Source organism: Microtus oregoni, unplaced genomic scaffold (assembly GCF_018167655.1).
Source record: "Microtus oregoni isolate MIOR12 unplaced genomic scaffold, Mior012 000020F_ref0000438, whole genome shotgun sequence".
Classification (NCBI taxonomy): Eukaryota; Metazoa; Chordata; class Mammalia; order Rodentia; family Cricetidae; genus Microtus; species Microtus oregoni.
In genome coordinates, this window is record NW_024543079.1 from 5,618,262 (window position 1) to 5,636,722 (window position 18,461).

General features: G+C 49.6%; 2 protein-coding genes across 3 annotated transcripts in view; one reads left to right on the forward strand and one right to left on the reverse strand.

The window, feature by feature from the left end:
- LOC121460088 (recombining binding protein suppressor of hairless-like protein) overlaps window positions 1-18,461 on the reverse strand; it is a 197,603-nt gene that overhangs the window by 5,891 nt on the left and 173,251 nt on the right. The gene's annotated exons all lie outside the window — the stretch shown is intronic.
- Window positions 512-17,006, forward strand: Matn4 (matrilin 4). Of its 2 annotated transcripts, XM_041670226.1 has the most exons (12): window positions 512-836; window positions 2,607-2,692; window positions 3,270-3,383; window positions 4,082-4,651; window positions 5,695-5,817; window positions 9,338-9,460; window positions 9,561-9,683; window positions 9,777-9,899; window positions 13,012-13,425; window positions 13,526-13,678; window positions 16,492-16,599; window positions 16,678-17,006. In XM_041670226.1, the coding sequence occupies exons 1-12, from the start codon at window positions 694-696 to the stop codon at window positions 16,734-16,736; spliced, it is 2,139 nt and encodes a 712-aa protein (XP_041526160.1). In that variant the 5' UTR covers window positions 512-693; the 3' UTR covers window positions 16,737-17,006. The 2 variants fall into 2 exon arrangements, with proteins under 2 accessions (XP_041526160.1, XP_041526161.1); XM_041670227.1 differs by lacking the exon at window positions 2,607-2,692 and having other exon boundaries at window positions 735-836.

An 18,461-nucleotide genomic window follows, 5' to 3' on the forward strand; every position in this document is an offset into this window, starting at 1 on the left:
TGAATGAGGCCCCAAGCCGCATTAGTAGGATGGAGATGGAACCCAGTCTTTCTGATGGGCAAACAATACCGCTGGCGTATTACTACGAGGGTTTTCCGTTCTTCGAATACAGGGAGTCAAGAACTGGCCTTGTAGGGTGAGCTAGGCCAGCTCTCTGGGGTCTGCTACTTGTCAGTCTGAGGGTTTAGCAGGTGAGGATGGATTCTCACAAAACTTACACAATTAAAAGGAGCATGGTGGGAGATATTTGGGAAATGAGCAGTTGGGCCCTGAAGAGAGCTAAGAACTTTGAGGCTGTCCTTTTGAGTCCTTTTACCCTCTTAGCAGGACCAAGTCCCGGCCTTCCATCACTCCTGGAAGGGACAGCTGAGGGCAAGAACCGGGCGCGTCCTTGGAAGCCGAGCCAGGCCAGGCAGTCGGCGGCCAGGACCGCTCCGCCTCTTGGGGCTCTCCTCTGGGAAGTGTCTCGTGTAGGATTCCAGAGCATTCCGGCTGCCGGGAGTGTCGCCGCCCCGACTCCAGCTGTAGCCGAATTCCGGCCCGCAGCTCGAGCTTGCAGCTCCGACAGTGGCAGGAGAAGGGGGCACCGCGCTTGCCCGGCCCCAGTACTCAGAGGAAGGGGGAGATCTCTCCCTGCCAGTGGGAGGGGTCGCAGCCCGCGCTCCCCCTCCCCACCCGCCCGCCCCAGGTTAAATGCAGCTGCCGCCTCGCCTCGCTCTAGCTGTCTGGCAGTCCCCACCTAGGGCAAGCTGCCCACGCCGTTACCTGGTCCAACTCCCTAGGAGGCTTGGCCCGTCGCTCTGTAGCCTTGCCTCTGAACTGTCCCGCAGGCTCAGGTGAGTCAAAGGGCCCGGGTGCACCGAAGGGTCTGCAGGGAAGCCGGCGGAAAAAACCGTGGGGGGACTGTATTTAGCCGCCTACGTGCCCACGTCTAACCTGCAGTACTGTTTCCGATGCCCCTGCAGCAAGGCCGACTAACCATAGGCCCTCATTCTCTAATCTCCTCCCTCTAGGTTCTAACAGCTTCCCAAAGTGCCCATTCCTGGTCAGCTCTTGACCTCATAGACCCCTTCCTCGGGAATCCGCTTTCCCTTCCCTAAGGGCATGGGAGAAACTTCCTCCTCAATGTAAGGATTGACTCTTTAGGTCTAGGAGAACTGGGGTCCAGTGGCAGTCTGGACCACCACTTCAAAGTAAGTCCTTGAGTGGTGACTCCCTTGGCCCTCCCTGGACCGACTTTCGTCTGGGGGAATGGCAGTTGAATTTAGACCGTAGCTACTTTGGCTTTCTAAGATTCCGGGGTGCAGGTGAGGTGATACCAAGTACATGTTGACTTAGGCCAAGAGTAGGATTAGAGGGATCACAGTCAAGAGCCAACAGAGTCTCAAAGGCTCCGTGGGCCTTTACTCAGATGGTAACCCGGATGGTGCCTCAGCTATGGCCCACTCCAGAAAAGGCAGCCCCTTCCTTTTACCTCCACCAGCAAGCAGCTGACATATCTTGCTAGCTCAGTCACTCTGCTACGACAGGCCCTGCCAGAGGGATTTTTGTTCTACCCTGCCTGGAAAACTAGAAGGGAAAGGAATTCCGGATGGGAAGGAAGGCAGTTTGGAGCCAGAGACACACGGGCTTTGCTCAGAATGGGCCCATTCAAGGAACTGGGGGGCGGGGCGGCGGTGGGTTAGGGGGCGCTGGACTGCTTTGCCAAGAAACAGTGACAGAAAAATGGATTGAGCAGGCTCAGCGTCCCCTGTGGGGGTGGGTAGGGAAAGGAAGAAAGGTTTAGTGATTCCTAGGTGCCAGGGAACCTGGGAACTCTGGAGAAAAAGAGGGGGGCCTAGGTTTAGTTCTGTGTCTGGAGCTCAGCTGGCACTCTTTTTGGGCCCCACATTTTCCATTAGTACAGTATGTGTTGTGTGTCCGTGTGTGTGTTGTGTGTCCCTGTGTGTCCGTGTGTGTGTGTGTGTTGTGTGCTCCTGTGTGTGTCCGTGTGTGTGTGTGTGTGTGTGTGTGTGTGTGTGTGTGTCTGTGTTCTCATTCTCAGGGGACCTCTCTAGGCTATGCAGGAGGGTGAAGACTCACCTGTTGTCCCCATAGGGTCCATGGCCGCCGGTCGGGGCCCCAGCAGCTCTCTGGGCACGTCTAGTGCCTCTTTCTTCGGTACCCTCCACACCTCTGCACCCCCTAACCCTCTCACCGGATATATTTCGTCCAAGCCTTATCTTCAAGGTCCCGGGGCTCCCCAGCGTCCTGTTTGCTCTGGGCAGGGGCACCTGCTGGGCAGATGTGGGCTTCCCACGGCCGTAGAAGCCAGACCCAGCGGCGCCCCCTGGTGGCCTTTTCTTAGAGCAGGCGAGTGACAAAGACGCGGAGGCAGTTCTTGTTCATGGCCCACTCACTCACTGGCTTACCACAAAGACCCTAGAATCCCAAAGGGCTTACTCTTCTCAGTGGGGTTGGCTTCTCTCTGCTGAAGAAGAGAGTATGGAGCACCTTGGCTGATTCCCAGGCCAGACAGACAGGATTCTATCCCGGTGTGGCCACTTTCCTGCTGCGCGAGGCTGGCTAGCAGCATTTAATTTCTTTAAACCTCTTTTTCTGAATAGGTGCAGCCAAGCCAACAACTGCCTCGAGTGTCAGAACTGGGTAGAGTTAATGCCACATCGAATGAACTCATTTAACGCTGTACCTGGTATTGAGAAAAGGCTTTTTTGGGGGGGGGGGGAGGGAGGATCGGTAGAATGGCTCAGTGGGTAAAGGTGCTTGCTGCTAAGACCAACCACCGGAGTTCAGGACGGTATAATCCTGGGACCCATACAATGGAAGGAGAGAGCCGACTTTAACGAACTGCCTTCGACCTCTGTGTGTGTCGTAGTGTGTATATGCACACACAATAAAAATACATGTAAAACATCTTTTTATAAAGGCGTTTATCCCCTTTTGAATTTTATATGTTTTGTCTACTCTTTATTTACTTGGTGTCTTGTAGTTCTGCAAAATGTCATTTTCTACTAAGACTCACCTGTGAATTTCAGCAATCCCAGGGTGGTGACATCAAAAAAATATTATAAAGCTTTTGTTTTGAGATAAGGTCTCACTATATAGCCCTGGCTATGTCTACCAGACTGCCCTCAAACTCACAGAGATCTGTCTGCTTCTGCCTCCTGAGTGTGCAACCATGCTTGGGAAGACATTTTGAACATACACAGAAACCAAGTGCACACCCCTGAAAAGAGAGCGAAGTCAAACTGTCGCTTTGTTACCTTCAGGCTGTGGCACCTTGGTTTTTCATCCTGCAAGCACCATGAGAGGCCACCTTTGCTGGCCACTGCTTCTGTTGCTGCTCTTTCTCCAGCCCTGGGAAATCCAGCTCCAGACTGCAGGTGAGCTGGGGCCCAGCCCTCATCACGGGAGGAAGGGTACAGAAACAGTTCCTTCATCCACTGCCAGCCAGCATTGCTGGGGTGGGGGGAGCAAGGACCTTGGGACGCTTTGGGCTGGGTTTGGGCTTCCCACCTCACCCCTCCTGTTGTTTCTACACCTGGAGTATGTGGTAGAGTTTTGGGTTCATGCAGAACTGATCATCTGGTGTTGCAGTTTATTGAAGTATATTGAAAATATGGAAAAATCAGGCGATTTCACGTAAAAACCCCTATTTGAGAATTTTCCTGAAAAAAAAAATTAAATGACCTGCTAAACATCCAGTCCATTTGGGTTTATAACAATATGTAGCTGGGACAACCCACATTAGCAGGGATACAGAGGCTTGTGATATCATAGGCATAACTGAACCAGTTCATACATTTATGATATCTGGTTGGTCCATGAAGGCATTGGAGATTGGGACATCTCTTTGCCCACTTCTCAAATATATAATGCCGACTCAGAACCGCCCCCAGAGCTGTATGCAGGGAACTTGTGCATTTCCTGGGTCAGTGATGAATGAGTGGCTGTATCCAAGACATGTTTGTTAGGCTAATATGCTGGGCGCTGTTTCATTCCGATAACAGCATTTCTTCTGGCTTTTCCTGAGAGATCAACTTTAGTTGACCTGAGAGAGTTCTTTCCCATCTCCCCGCAGGTCCTAGGTGCTACACTGGCCCCCTGGATTTGGTGTTCGTGATTGATAGCTCCCGTAGCGTGCGCCCCTTCGAGTTTGAGACCATGCGGCAGTTTCTAGTAGGCCTCCTCCGTAACCTCGACGTGGGGCTGAACGCCACGCGTGTTGGCGTGATCCAGTATTCTAGCCAAGTACAGAGTGTATTTCCCCTGGGCGCATTCTCGCGCCGGGAGGACATGGAGCGCGCCATCCGCGCGGTAGTGCCGCTGGCTCAGGGTACCATGACCGGGCTGGCCATCCAGTATGCCATGAACGTGGCGTTCAGCGAGGCCGAAGGCGCGCGCCCATCTGAGGAGCGAGTGCCGCGAGTCTTGGTCATCGTGACCGACGGGAGACCTCAAGACCGAGTGGCCGAAGTGGCTGCGCAGGCGCGCGCCCGCGGCATTGAAATCTACGCGGTGGGAGTGCAGCGAGCAGACGTGGGCTCTCTACGCGCCATGGCTTCACCGCCCCTGGACCAGCATGTCTTCTTGGTGGAGTCCTTCGATCTCATCCAGGAGTTTGGCCTGCAGTTTCAGGGCCGGCTGTGCGGTGAGTTAGGGCATTGAGCGAACTCTGGCTTGGCAGAGGCTACATTCAAATTTGCATCATTACAAACAAATCACTCTCTATGGGGTGGCCCCTCAGCTTTACTCCACCCTCCAGGCACAGTAGGGTGTTCATGTCTGCAGAAAAGTGCATCACAATTCAGACTTGGTCCCACAACACCCTGCAGCCAGTCGTGCTGGACCAGAGACTTGCTATGTCCTTTGCGTCATGTGTCACACGCTGAATGTCTAACTCCAACACAAAAATGTCTTTTAAACAAGAATCACTGCTGGGCAATATTGGCACTCACCTTTAATCCCAGCACCCGGGAGGCAGAGACAGGCAGATCTCTGTGAGCTTGAGGCCAGCCTGGTCTACAGAGTGGGTTGCAAGACAGCCAGAGCTGTTACACAGAGAAACCCAGTCGCAAACAAACAAAAAAACAAATTAATTAACAAAAAACAAACAAACAAACAGAATCATCAACCCTCCAAATTAAGAGCATTGGCTATCAGGAGTCATGCTCTGCCCACAGGAGTATGATTCCTCCCACTCTAAGCCCCCCCCCCTTTACAATAGCTATGAGAACTCTCTTAGTCACTTTTGTGGGGGGGTGTGTTTTGAGGGGGGAAATGACTACAATATTTCTTGTAACCTAGACTGGCCTTGAAATCGATTTGAAGCTGAGGCTGACCTTGAATTCCAGATCCTCCCGAATCCATCTCCTAAGTGTTGAGATTACAGGCATGGGGCACTAGCTTTGTTCTCACACGTTGAGCTATTTCATCTCCTGTGATTTAGTACCTCTCCACCTTCCTGCATGACCCTCTTCATGGAGGGCAGTGTTCTTTTCTAAGACCATTCAAAGGTTCTTCCTTCCCCTAGCCCTCTCCCCTGGACTGGCCCTCTCAAAGAAAGGAATCCATAGCCTACCCAAGTTCAGACTTGGGTATTTACTTCAAGACCCTGCTGCCTACCATTGAGCCCTCTCCTTGGACACTTCTGCTCCCCTGTTCTCTGCTGATTTTCTCCTTGTGTGTCCTCAGGCAAGGACCTGTGTGCTGAGCAGGGACATGGCTGCCAACACCAATGTGTCAATGCTGCAGGAACCTTCTACTGCACCTGCAACTCTGGCTACAAGCTAGCCCCAGATAACAAGAAGTGTTTGGGTGAGCACTGCCCCATCCTGGGGTCTCATTGTTCCTGAACCTTCTTTGCCTTCCCAGCATCACAACGATTTTGGCAAGTCCTTTGGAAGTAGAAGCATGCCCCCTTTATCTTACAAGCCATAGAAAGAGGGGATATTAATTGGGGCCACACAAGTCTTTGGTGAACCAGATCTAGGAGTCTTGACCCCACCCAGTTAATTGTTGTTTTTGTACCCTTTTTCCTCCGTTTGGTACAATCGCCTACCTGTCTCCAATCCACCTCCCAGACTTGTTTCTTCTGTCTCCTCCAAGTCCAACCCTTCAAGTTAGTCACTTAGACACCGCTGGGATATCCTCAGCTACGCGGCCCTCTCAACTCTTCACCCTGAATGTTCTTCATTCTTACCTCTGCACCTCAGCTCTCTCTCTCTGTGGTGTCTCCTCTCCTCTCTGTGAATTTATTTATTTATTTATTTATTTATTTATTTATTTATTTATTTTTGAGACAAGAAGGTTTCTCTGTAGCTTTGGAGCCTGTCCTGGAATTTGGTCTGTAGACCAGGCTGGTCTCGAACTCACAGAGATCCGCCTGCCTCTGCCTTTTGAGTTCTGGGATTAAAGGCATGTGCCATCTTTGCCTGACTATTTTTTTTTCACTTTAATTCTGAAAAGCTATGATGTGTGATACCTTTGTTAGATGATTGTTTTTTCCTTTTTGGTGAGTGGCTTTTTTTTTTAAAGCAAACAATATGAATATTTGGGTTTTTCTTTGTGATGAGCATATTTTGGTGAGTATTCCTGGGACTGTGTTTTCTACCACTCACATAGTCCCAGTTATATCAGACTTTGTGTTAGGAGACTTCCATACATTCACAGCAACTAGTTCCACAGTTTTAGCTTCACAATCTGGAAAAAGAGGTCATGTGATCCCAATAACCCAGATACCACCTGGGTCTTCTTCTGTTTAGAAACTTGGAAAGGTTTTGGGGGGCTGGAGAGATGGCTCAAAGTGGTTAAGAGCACTTGCTACATAATCATGAAGACTGGAATTTGGATCTCAGTGGTCATGACCAGACAGTCATCTGGGAAGTGCCTGTAACCCCAGCTCTGAGGTGGGTAGAGACAGGAAGCTCTCTGGGACTTGCTGGTCTCCAGTGTAGCCAAGAAAACAGGAGCTCCAGGTCTAGGGAGAGATGCTGCCTCAAAGGAATAGGTGGAGAGCGATGAGGAAGATGTCCAACACCCTTCTGATCTGAGTGCCATACAGTTGTGCACACCAGCACGCATGCGCGCGCACACACACACAAATATTCAAAAGTCAAGCTTAAAAAGGTTTGATATGCACCTTATTTGATTACTGTCAACATTCTTTCCCTGAGGTATCTAGAACGTGCATTTTGGTAGCTATATTCTGCTCTGAGTTTTTGTTTAATTCCCTTCCTCTTCTTCCTTTGACCTTCCCTTCCCTTCCCTTCCCTTCCCTTCCCTTCCCTTCTCCCCTCCCCTCCTCTCCTCTCTTCTCTTCTCTTCTCTTCTCTTCTCCTCTTCTTTTGTCCCCACCACCTCTCCTTTACTCATGTATCTCATGCTGGCCTCAAGTTTATGACCCTTTTGCCCTAACCTTCAGAGTACGGTGATAACTGATATGCTCCACTGTGCCTCACCTTGCTGCATTCTTTTTACTTATGATATTTTCCCAAATTTTAGTCCCATGTGCTCACCTTGTTACAGTCTTCAGTTTACACATATGTGCACAGAAGGCTCTGCTTTCATATGTACGTGTACACGTGTCCATTTTGTAAAAGGTGGAGGTGGGCAGGGATATGAGTAATGTAAAACTCAAACATACAAAGAAAAACATTACTTGTAATTGCCACTAGATGCCCTTGTTCCTGGAAGCCCTCAATTATCCTACTACAGGGATTTCCCCATTGCCATCTTTAGGCCACAGGGCTACGAAACTTCATCCTATCTGTGACGTTTCTCCGCCTGTCCCCTGAAGTCCCTTTTCCAGGAATCCCAAAATTTCACCATTTTCCCCAGTTCAGATCTAGGCCACCTTTGCATATCCAAACCGTCGAAGTAATCCATCCAGCAACAGGTCTCCCTTCTGCCCCTTCAGAAGGAAATAGTAAACAGCTTCTTCCTATCGCGTTTCTCGGACAGGTGAAGATGCTGCTCCTCACACTCAGCTGTGAGCCACTGAGCTTGTGGAGGATGGGATCCTCCTCTGATGTGGGATTCCCCTCTGTATGTTGTAAATACCATCGGTTAATGAATAAAGTAACTGCTTTGAGTCTATAGCAGAGCAGGGAATAACAGAGCTAGGTGGGGAAAACTAAACTGAATGCTGGGAGAAGGGAGGTGAAGTCAGGAGAAGCCATGTAGTCCTGCCAGAGACAGATGCCAGAACGTTACCTGGTAAGCCACAGGTAAATTAATGGAGATGCATTAATTTAAGATATGAATTAGCCAGAAATACACTTAGGCTATTGGCCAAATAATATTGCAAGTACTATGGTTTCTGTGTGATTATTTTGGGAGTCTAAATGGCTAGGAAATGAACAATGGCCTCCTACTGCAGTCCTCCACACACTGGACTCAGCAGTGGGCCCTTTGGCTCTGGGAAATGTCACCCAACCCTGTAGAAAGAGGACTACAAATTCTGGAAAGCACACCAGACTAATTAATTGTGACCTTTGGGGTAGGGCAAGGCATGGGTGTTAGCATTTTTTCTTTAATTAAAAAAATTTGGTGCGTGTATGTGTATGCAAATGCCTGTGGAGGGTCAGAGGTCAGTGTCAAGTATCTTCCCCCCAACTCCTCACTTCATTATTATCGAACAATTTTTGATTATTATTAGTGTGTATCACGTGTGAGTTCAGGTGTGTGTGTGTGTGTGTGGCAGTGTGCATGTGGAGGCCAGAGGACAACTCTGTGGACTTGAAATGGGTTTTGAACTCAGGTCATAGGCTTGTGAGGCAAATATTGTGTTAACCATGGAGTGATCTCCTGAAACTTTGTTTATTTATTTATTTGTTTTCTCTTCTTTTTAAGATTTTTTTGAGACAGAGTTTCTTTGTGTAGCCCTGGCTGTCCTAGAACTCTCTCTCTGAAGACCAGGTTGGCCTTGAACTCACAGAGCTCCGTCTGCCTCTGCCTTCTGAGCGCCGGAATTAAAGGCATGCACCACCACTGCCTGGCAGCTCCTCTTTCTTTTTTTTTTTTTTGAGACAAGTCCTCCCACTGGAGCTGGAGCTCACCATTGGCTAGTATGGTTTGCCGGTGGTCTCTGGAGATCTGCCTGTCTCTGCCCATCTCAGAGCTAGGGTTACAGCAACCATACCCAGCTTTTGTGTATGCTGGGGTGGATGCTGGGGATCCTGACACACTTAGGTCCTCACGCTTGTGCGGCAGGCACTTCACAGACCACGCCATCTCCTTGATGCTCAGCCCCAGGCTTTGTTAAAGAGCTCCTCTGAAGGCTGTGCGGCCCGGCTGTGAAATACAGCCCTGAGCGATGACTCCATCTTCTTCCCAGCCATGGACCTCTGTGCAGAAGGGACTCACGGTTGCGAACACCTCTGTGTCAACTTCCTGGACTCTTATTTCTGCCGTTGTCGAGCTGGCTTTGTACTCCAGCAGGACCAGAGGAGCTGCAGGGGTAAGTAAGCCCTGCTCACCCAACCCTGTGAACGTGCTAGACCGAGGCTCCCGCTGGCTTCACCCAGAAGTGATATCCTTCCATTTCTTCCTTCCTTCAGCCATTGACTACTGCAGCTTTGGAAACCATAGCTGCCAGCACGAGTGTGTGAGCACCCTAGCGGGGCCACAGTGCCGCTGCAGAGAGGGCCACGACCTGCTGCCTGATGGGAGGAGCTGTCGGGGTGAGGAGGTGTCTCTCAGATTTGTAGAGAATAGGAGGTGATTCTAGGTGCTGGGGTCTAACCTGACTCTTTCTGCTTGGTATCTCCTCTAAGTCAGGGACTTCTGCAATGGTGTGGATCACGGCTGTGAGTTCCAGTGTGTGAGTGAGGGTCTTTCCTTCCGCTGCCTGTGCCCTGAGGGGAGGCGACTTCAGGCTGATGGCAAGAGCTGCGACCGTGAGTTATAGGCAGAGGGTCTTCTTCTGCCCCATTGCCTACAATCTGACCTCCTCAATGCCCTTGTTATAGCCCCAAAGATGTGGTGTGGATGTCTGTCTGCGGGGGGATGGGCTTATTCCCAGCTCTGTTCCAACCAGTCCTCTTCCCTGCTGCCAAGGCTGATTTCAAAATCTGTATCTAATCATATTCTTCCTTCACTCAAAATCCTTTTGTGGCTCACCAGTGTCTACAAAATAAAGATCAAATGCCTTTCCCTTGAGTTTTTCCAGGGCTGGGTACAACCACATTAATGGATAATGAAACCAAATTAGTGGGTTAAAATCAGCATTTAAGGGAAAGAAGAGAAAACGGTTTCCTGGTCTTAGGAAAGCAAGTATTGCTTCATGAGGCAGCAGTTTAGTTCCATGTAAGAATGTGAAGTGCACCGTGATATATTATTATTCTCGTTTCTCGTTGTGGGCTGAGGTCAGTTTTGAAGGTATCACTTAAGCTCATTACAATCTCGCTTTAGTCAACTCTAGCCCATCTCTTGCTACACTTGAACCTTTTAGTCACACTGGCCTACTTCTTCCCAAATGTAGCATGAGCTTCCCAGCTCCCATTCCTTTGTACATGCTTCCATCAACCTTCTAGAATGTCTCTTCTTGCCTTGGCAAATTCCTCGTCGTCAGAGTGCATTTGTCCATCCAGGTTGCTCTGTGGCGATGCTGTTGTGTGTTGCTCAACACCGGGTGACATTCAGGTTGCCGTGTGGCTGTGCTGTTGTGTGTTGCTCAACGCTGGGCGACTTATAAAGAACAAAGCTTATGGAACTCAAATCTGTAGGTCCAAGAGCATAGTATCAACATCTCAGTGTTGGTGATGGCCACATGACCATCTTGAGAGTGAGGAGCATGTGTGTACCAGGGATCAAATACAGGAGATTGCCTGTCCTTTGTAACGATTCGCTGTCAGGATCATTAAGCTAGTCTCTTGAGACCTACTCCATTCTTTGATATTGGCATTACTTTCTTCCTAGGGCATGCTCCATGACCTAATTATCTCCCAGAAGGCCTGCTATGGTTTCGATATAAAGTGTTTCCTCTCAGGACTCATGTATCAAAGGCTTGGTCCTTAATGCAAGAATGTTCAGAGCCTGGACTTCTTGGAAGTGATTGGATCACAAGGGTTTTGCCTTTATTAATTGATTAATCCAAGCATAGATTAAGTATGGGAGTAGAGTTTGGGGCTGTTGGGAGGTGAAACTGTAGAAGTTGGGCCCCAGCTGGGGAAAGAGGGTCATGGAGTGTATATGTCTTTTGAGAGTTTCTTTCTTTTTTGAGACAGGGTTTCATACAGCATAAGCTGGCCTTGTACTAGCTACGCAACTGATAATGACCTTGAGCTTCCTAATCCTCCTGCCTCAGGACCTAACTCAGAACTTGTTATATACTAGGCAGCAACTCCACCAACTGAGCTACTGATGAGTATTCCAGGCTGGCCTTGAACTCACAGGAATCCTATCTCAGTCTCCCAAGTGCTGAGATTACAGGCCTGTGCCACCACGTCCTGTTTAAAGAGTGATCCGGTCCCTTCCTGTTCGTCTCTCCTTTTATAATGGAGGGTGTGGCTTTCTTCCACCATTCTCCTGATGTCAGCATTACCCCAGGTCAAAGGCCATGGAGCCAGACAGCCATGGACATGATCTGGAACAAATCCTTTCACCTCTGAGTTACTTATGCTAGGTATTCTTGTCATAGTGATGGAAAATAGACCCTGCAGGTCTTAATCACCACTCTGTCCTGCCACACTGGGGACCAAGCTTCTAGCATATGGACTCTTGGGTACAAACCATATCTAAACCACAACAGTGTCTTAAGTGTTCATTTCTCAGCTCTGAGAAGTCTAAGACCAAGATGCTGGTAGATAGTGTGTCCAGTAAGACTCTGCTTCCTGGATCATACATGACAGTTTTCTCTCTGTGTTCTCCCATGATGGATGGAAGGAAAAGGCAGGCAACTCTTATAAGGACATTAATTCCATTCAAGAAGGCTCGACTGTCATGTCTGTGTCTAATCCCAGTTTCCTCCCAAAGATGATTTCGTTAGGAGGAAGGGTTCTGGTCTATGAGTTTTGAATTACACGGTTATCCAATCCAAATCAAATACTGAATTGAATTTCACCACCTCCGTGTAGCCTTTCTCAGCCTCTCCAGGTAAAATGATTTATCCTCTCTTGGCCTCCCTTGTGTCCCTTCATGATGCACTTTTTTTAGCTGTAGCAGATGGCATGCCTCACCCTGTCACATTCTTTCCTGAGCTCATGGACCAGGATTATGTTTTCCTTGTTGTTGAACTCCTTGGGGTACTTCTGAATCTCCTGGTTCAGAGCAAAGGGGGCAAGGATGTAGGGATCAGGTCCAGCAGTTTGTGGTTTAGCTAACCCTGCCTTCCAGTCTTGGCTTTGCCACTACTAACTATGGAAGCAAATTACTTTATCCTTCTGAATCCCAGTTTATAGAGAACGGGATAACACTCAAGGAGAAAGTGAACACAGTGCACGTTTTCAGTGCCTGACACATGGTAAACACCAGTAAGTGGTGTTTTTGTCATTGCTATTAATACGGATACGATGCTTAGAATTGTGACAGAAGATAGGTACTAGGTCATCGATGAATGATAGCTGTGGTGGTATTGTTTCTGTTGGTTATTTAAAATAATGTTTCCTTGTTTTGTTTTTTTTTTTTTTTCGAGATGGGGTTTCTCTGTGCAGCAGTCCTAGCTGTCCTGGAACTAGCTCTGTAGACCAGGCTGGCCTTGAACTCACAGAGATCCACCTGCCTCTGCCTCCTGAGTGCTGGGTTTAAAGGCGTGCACCACCACTGCCCGGCCTAAAAAAAATGCTTTTTAGCAGAGCATTTGGTTAGTGCTAAGCACTAACCCATCAAAGTCTGTCATATAAAAGAGGATGGTGTAACCATGGTAGCAGTGATTGAACACACCAGTGGCACGCAGGGCAGGACCCATAACTGGCATGCATTATATAATAAACACTGGCGGTGAATATGGCTGAGTATGTGGCTCTGCTGATCAAGGACCTGACCCCTCCATCCAAACCTTCTCCTTGGCAGGGTGCCGGGAGGGCCATGTGGATCTTGTTCTCCTGGTGGATGGCTCCAAGAGTGTGCGCCCACAGAACTTCGAGCTGGTGAAGCGCTTTGTGAACCAGATCGTGGATTTCCTGGACGTGTCCCCCGAAGGCACACGCATTGGCCTGGTGCAGTTCTCCAGCCGGGTGCGCACCGAGTTCCCTCTGGGCCGCTATGGCACCGCAGCAGAGGTGAAGCAGGCAGTCCTGGCTGTGGAGTACATGGAGCGGGGCACCATGACTGGCCTGGCGCTGCGCCACATGGTGGAGCACAGCTTCTCAGAGGCGCAGGGTGCACGGCCTCGGGACCTTAATGTGCCTCGCGTGGGCTTGGTATTCACTGATGGCCGCTCTCAGGACGACATTTCCGTGTGGGCAGCTCGTGCAAAAGAGGAAGGTTAGTTTGGCAAGGGATGGACTTGGGTGGGGTTGGAGTGGGCGGCCGGGAAGCAGTTTTCTCGAAGCTTGGAGACCTCTTGAGTGCCTGGGCCCTCTAGGTATCGTCATGTACGCTGTGGGCGTGGGTAAGGCGGTGGAGGAAGAACTGCGCGAGATCGCATCCGAACCATCCGAGCTGCATGTGTCTTACTCTCCCGACTTTGGCACCATGACTCACCTGCTGGAGAATCTCAAAGGCAGCATTTGCCCAGGTGAGCGCATCTCCCCTGGGCCTTCTGGTCTTTTGTTGCCCTGCCTCCCATAGATACCCTGTCCTCAGCACTTCACACACCCTTCAGCTGTCACAGCTCTCTACACAGAGCTTGTTATTTAAGCCCGGATCAGCAGAGGCCTGTCTCCTACTGTAGCTTGTCAGAAACGTAGGCCCCAGACAAGGAGTCAGACCCGCAAGTGTTTTGGGTGCACATCAGAATCAAGGAAGCTCTTGATTTGTTGCTCAAATTAATAGTGTTTGGAATACTTTGAGAAAACATAATTTTATTTTTATTGCATTTTTATGTGCGTCTTTTGCCTGCATGTATGTCTGTGCACCACATATGTGCCTGGTGCTTGTGTTGGCCAGAAGTGTGGGGGTGGGGTCGGATTCCCTGGGACTGGAGTTACACATAGTTGTGAACCACCACGTAGGTGTTGGGCATTGAACCAGGTCCTCTGAAAGAGCAGCCAGTGTTCTTAACCATTGAGCCATCTCTCCAGCCCGGGAGAAAACTGTAAAAAGCAAGCCAAATTCAGCATAGGTAAGTGGAACCAACTATAGCCCTCCAACTTGTTGGAGTTCAACTTTATGGACTTGGCAAAGTGACAGGACTGGGTTTTAACACAGTAGCTTGAGCTTTCTGGGGGACACAGACCATAAATGCAACCACTCTAATGTACCTGAGGGATACGGACTCAGATGTACCTGTGTGTGTGTGTGGGGGGGGGTAGGGGGTGGCATTTGGACCTTATAAGGGACAGAGTTTCTTGGGAGGTCTTGATTTTGACCCCAGGGTCTTTAGAGTCCAACACAGGGCTAAGATGGGATTCTCCATCTAGTGTGTCAGGCACTACCCGTGGAGGTAGTTCAGCAGGGCTGTGCCCAGAGCAGAGTCTCTGTAATCAACTCTAATGATTAACTAAGGTGTTTTGGAAGCACTGGGCTTTAGGGCCTTTCCTGTCCTGACCCTGTCATTTGCAGGGGATTCTGGATAAGTCCCTTCTCCCCTCCTCACCCTTTTCTGCAAGGGGAAGGATGCTCAAAGTTACTGCCAACTTTAGATTTCTGAGGCAAGTTGGGGCTCTCTGGGTAAGGCTCCTCATTGGCTGGCTGTAGTATGGCCTGGTCTGATCCTCTTTCTTCCGTGACCCTCTGTGGCTACGATTCTAAAGCCATAGGCAATCCTGTTGGGGTTGTTCCTGAGACCATCAAGTAATATGACACAACGCAGTTTGCCAAGTATGGGAGTCATAATGCTAACTTTATAGGGAGGGCGAGTGCCAAGAATTGTGCCAGTGACTTTATTACCTGTAATATTGAGAATGGGGATGGGTGAGGTGGCGCGACAGGTAAAAGCAGTTGCCATGCAAGCCTGATGACCTGAGTTCTGTCCTGGAACACATTCACAAAAACCCAGGTGTGATACAGTCGCACCTGTACCCAGCATCCCTACAGCAAGATGGAAGGGGAAGACAGGAGGAGTCCCTGCGAGCTTGTAGGCCAGCTAGCCTGGAAATACACCCTAGCCTGAGTGTACACAGGGGGGCAGAAACAACCAGAGACCCGGTCTCAACAAGGTGGAAGGGGAGAGCTGACTCCCAAAAGTTGATCTCTGATTTCCACAGGAGTGCTGTGGCATGTACACACACACACACACACACACACACACACACCATACACGTACATGGGCTTACAGTGTCGCTATCTCTGGTAAGATTCACCATCATTTTATTTATGTCCCGTTAAGAAAAACTGTACTCCACTCTTGGATGCTGAAATGCATGTGGAGACATATGGGATCCTTAATTTAAACATTATTTTCTTCAGAACCAATGGAATCACATATTGTTGGGCTTCACCGTGACTCAGTAGGTCTGGGGTAGGGTTGGACAAAACATATGTTTATTCGTAGGTTATGCTCTTCTGCTTGTCCACAGACTACAGTCTGAGGAATGCTGGTTGACTTAAAATACACAGTACAGGGTTGGCTTGTGCCTGGCATGGCTTTAGGCTTTGTGTCAGTGTGGTTTTCAGTTGCTCTCTGTGTATAATGAATTACAACTGAACACAGTAAATAAAACACAAACTGAGTACTTAGATGCAGCTGCCACATTTCCAGGGCTAAGTAGCTCCAGGTGACTTGTGGTTACCAAATCGGGTGTGACAGATATGGAACACTCCTGTTGTTTTTTTATATCTCGTGTGGAGAGTGTTTGTCACTCTGGAGTCTTTATTTTATTTTATTTATTTATTTTTTTTTTGAGACAGGGTTTCTCAGTCCTGTCTGTCCTGAAACTTGCTTTGTAGACCAGGCTGGCCTCGAACTCACAGAGATCCGCCTGCCTTTGCCTCCCTAGCGCTAGGATTGAAGAGGTGCGCCACTACTGCTTGGCCTCTAGATTATTTCTAATCAAAGTGAAATCCATAGACTTTAATATCCGCATGTTTTAGGAGCTTATTGAAAATACAGACCCTCATTATGAATCAAAATCTGGATTCTAGTAAGCTCCGTGGATATCCCAGAAAGCACCGGGGTTTCAGAATTTGTACACATACACAAATAGTCTAATCCTCACAACCACCAGTGGGTAAACTAGATTCTCTCTACAGATGCAGGAATTGAGGATTACAGGGGTTGAGTTTTCCCCAGGACTTCTGGGCTCCTTGGCTGGAACTCAAGCCAGGTTTGAATCCAAAGCCTGTATATTCGCAACCATCGACTTGGTAGAGATCTATCAGAAGGTCAAGGCCTCAGACCGAAGGGCTTCCTTTGGCGCACTCTCCTGACTCTTGGTGCTCTGCTTGCAGAGGAGGGCATCAGCGCTGGGACAGAACTTCGGAGTCCCTGCGAATGCGAAAGTCTCGTGGAGTTCCAGGGCCGCACGCTGGGAGCGCTTGAGAGCCTGACGCAGAATCATATCCTTTGGGCCTGGAGGCGCGGGCTGCAGGGCAGGTGAGAGAATCTCTGAGCCCACATCTTCCTTAACTGCGCACTGGCCCAGCTGACAGAGCGCCTGGAGGAGCTGGAGAACCAGCTGGCTAGCCGGAAGTGAAGGTCGCCTGCCGTCCGAGCACCCGTGCCCCGCGGCATGAACCGTCCGGGAGGGGGCGCTGGCGGGCCCCCAGCGCTGCCTTCGAGCTGGCCTCGCCTGGACCAGAAGCCGGATTTGGAGTGGGATGAGATGGGGAGGTGCTGGTGGGGAAACACGCTACACTCGCATGCCCTCGCCGCGTGCTGAGTCCAGTTCTTTGTTGGATTTCTTTCTTTTTCTTTTTTTTAAATTTGTTTTGTTTTCTTAAAAAAAAAAAAAAAGCCTATACGGGTTTCCACTGCGTCGGTTTGTGGCTATTGCTGCCCCGCCAGGGGGAAGGGAGTTCAGATGGAGCTCGCTCGCAGGCGCCCGGAGGGCGTCCTCTCGGAGAAAGGCGCATTGTGCAGGACGGGGGCTGGGGACAGGGGGCCCGGCCGCCGCTTCCCGTTCCTTGTTTATTCAGCCCAGAACAGATGGCCCGTTATGCAGGACGTAGGGAAGGAGGGGGTGCCCCGAGAACCCTTGGGTCTGAGCAAGTAGGAGTCCCGCATCCTCCATCACTTCGTTCTTTTGCTATTCCTGTCTCTTGGCGCCAAAAATGTCGCTCAAGGGCCGCTTGGGACCTGGCTGGGGATTTGGTGAGGAGGTGGGAGCCTCGGTCGAGTGGGGCATGAGAGATGCGCTTTATCTGGATTGGGCCTGCCTCTGGCACTCAGTGGCACGCTGAGCCTGTGGCTTTCCCTCTGCCCTTCCCACCCCCTTAAGAAACAAAGCCAAACAACATAAACCCCTCTACCGTCAAAGAACACAAACTTCCCAGATACACACGAAAGCTTACAATGCTTTCGGTTTCAGAGTGAATTTCAGGTAAATTCCTCTGAGTTTGTTGTTATCCCCAAAGGGGTTGACGTGGTTAGAAGAATTTTGGCTAAGGCACCTGCTCTTGTGTCCAACACACATTTTAGGCTCTCAGTTAATGGTAGTTAGCAACTATTCTTACTGTAATTGGTATCATGTTCAGTCTTGGACATGGTTTTAAGTGAGTTTCAAGCATTGCCACGGTATCCTCTTTTATGCAGACAACCTTGTGAGGTAAGTATTATCTAAGATGGCTCAGCTGGCGAGCACATTTACCCCTCAAGCCTTACAACCTGAGTTCAATTCTCAGGACCCACATGATAAAGGCAGATAACCAAGGCACGCAGGCTGTCCTCTGACCTCCACACCCATATCCCCAATTAATAAGTAAATGTTGTCTGCCTCATTCCCATTATACACATGAAGGAATAGAGGCACGCAGTTCACCAAAGCCGCATATCTAGAGAGGCTGAGCGGGCATGTTATTGGTGCATGCTCTAGCAAACGGAGGAGCCTGAAAGCAGGAGTTCCTTGTTTTACAGTTCCCCAAACCGAAAGTTGGAGACAGGGAGGCAGGTGTGCATTCCTTCTGGAGAGGTCTGCTTTCTTTTGCAGTCTAGAGGCCTCCAGAATTCCTTGGCTCACAGTCTTGCATCCCTCTGATCTGGACAGTTCGATCTCTGTGTGTGATTATATCCCTGTGACTTTGACAATCGCAGATATGCCTCTACATCAAAATATCAGCAGAGGTTTCCTTTGTCGCTCAGTGCCAGAGATTTTCTCACAGCGTCCCAGGATTTATACGTGGAAGTTGTTGAGGGACACACGATTCTGCTACCATCCATGGCTGAAGGCAGGCTGACTGATTTCAGAGCGGCTGCGCCACGT

Coding starts and splice junctions, on each gene's coding strand:
- Matn4 (XM_041670226.1), top strand. CDS start 694: ATGCAGCTGCCGCCTCGCCTCGCTCTAGCTGTCTGGCAGTCCCCACCT. Junction 5,818..9,337: donor AGATAACAAGAAGTGTTTGG/GTGAGCACTGCC, acceptor TCTTCTTCCCAG/CCATGGACCTCTGTGCAGAA. Junction 9,900..13,011: donor TGATGGCAAGAGCTGCGACC/GTGAGTTATAGG, acceptor TCTCCTTGGCAG/GGTGCCGGGAGGGCCATGTG.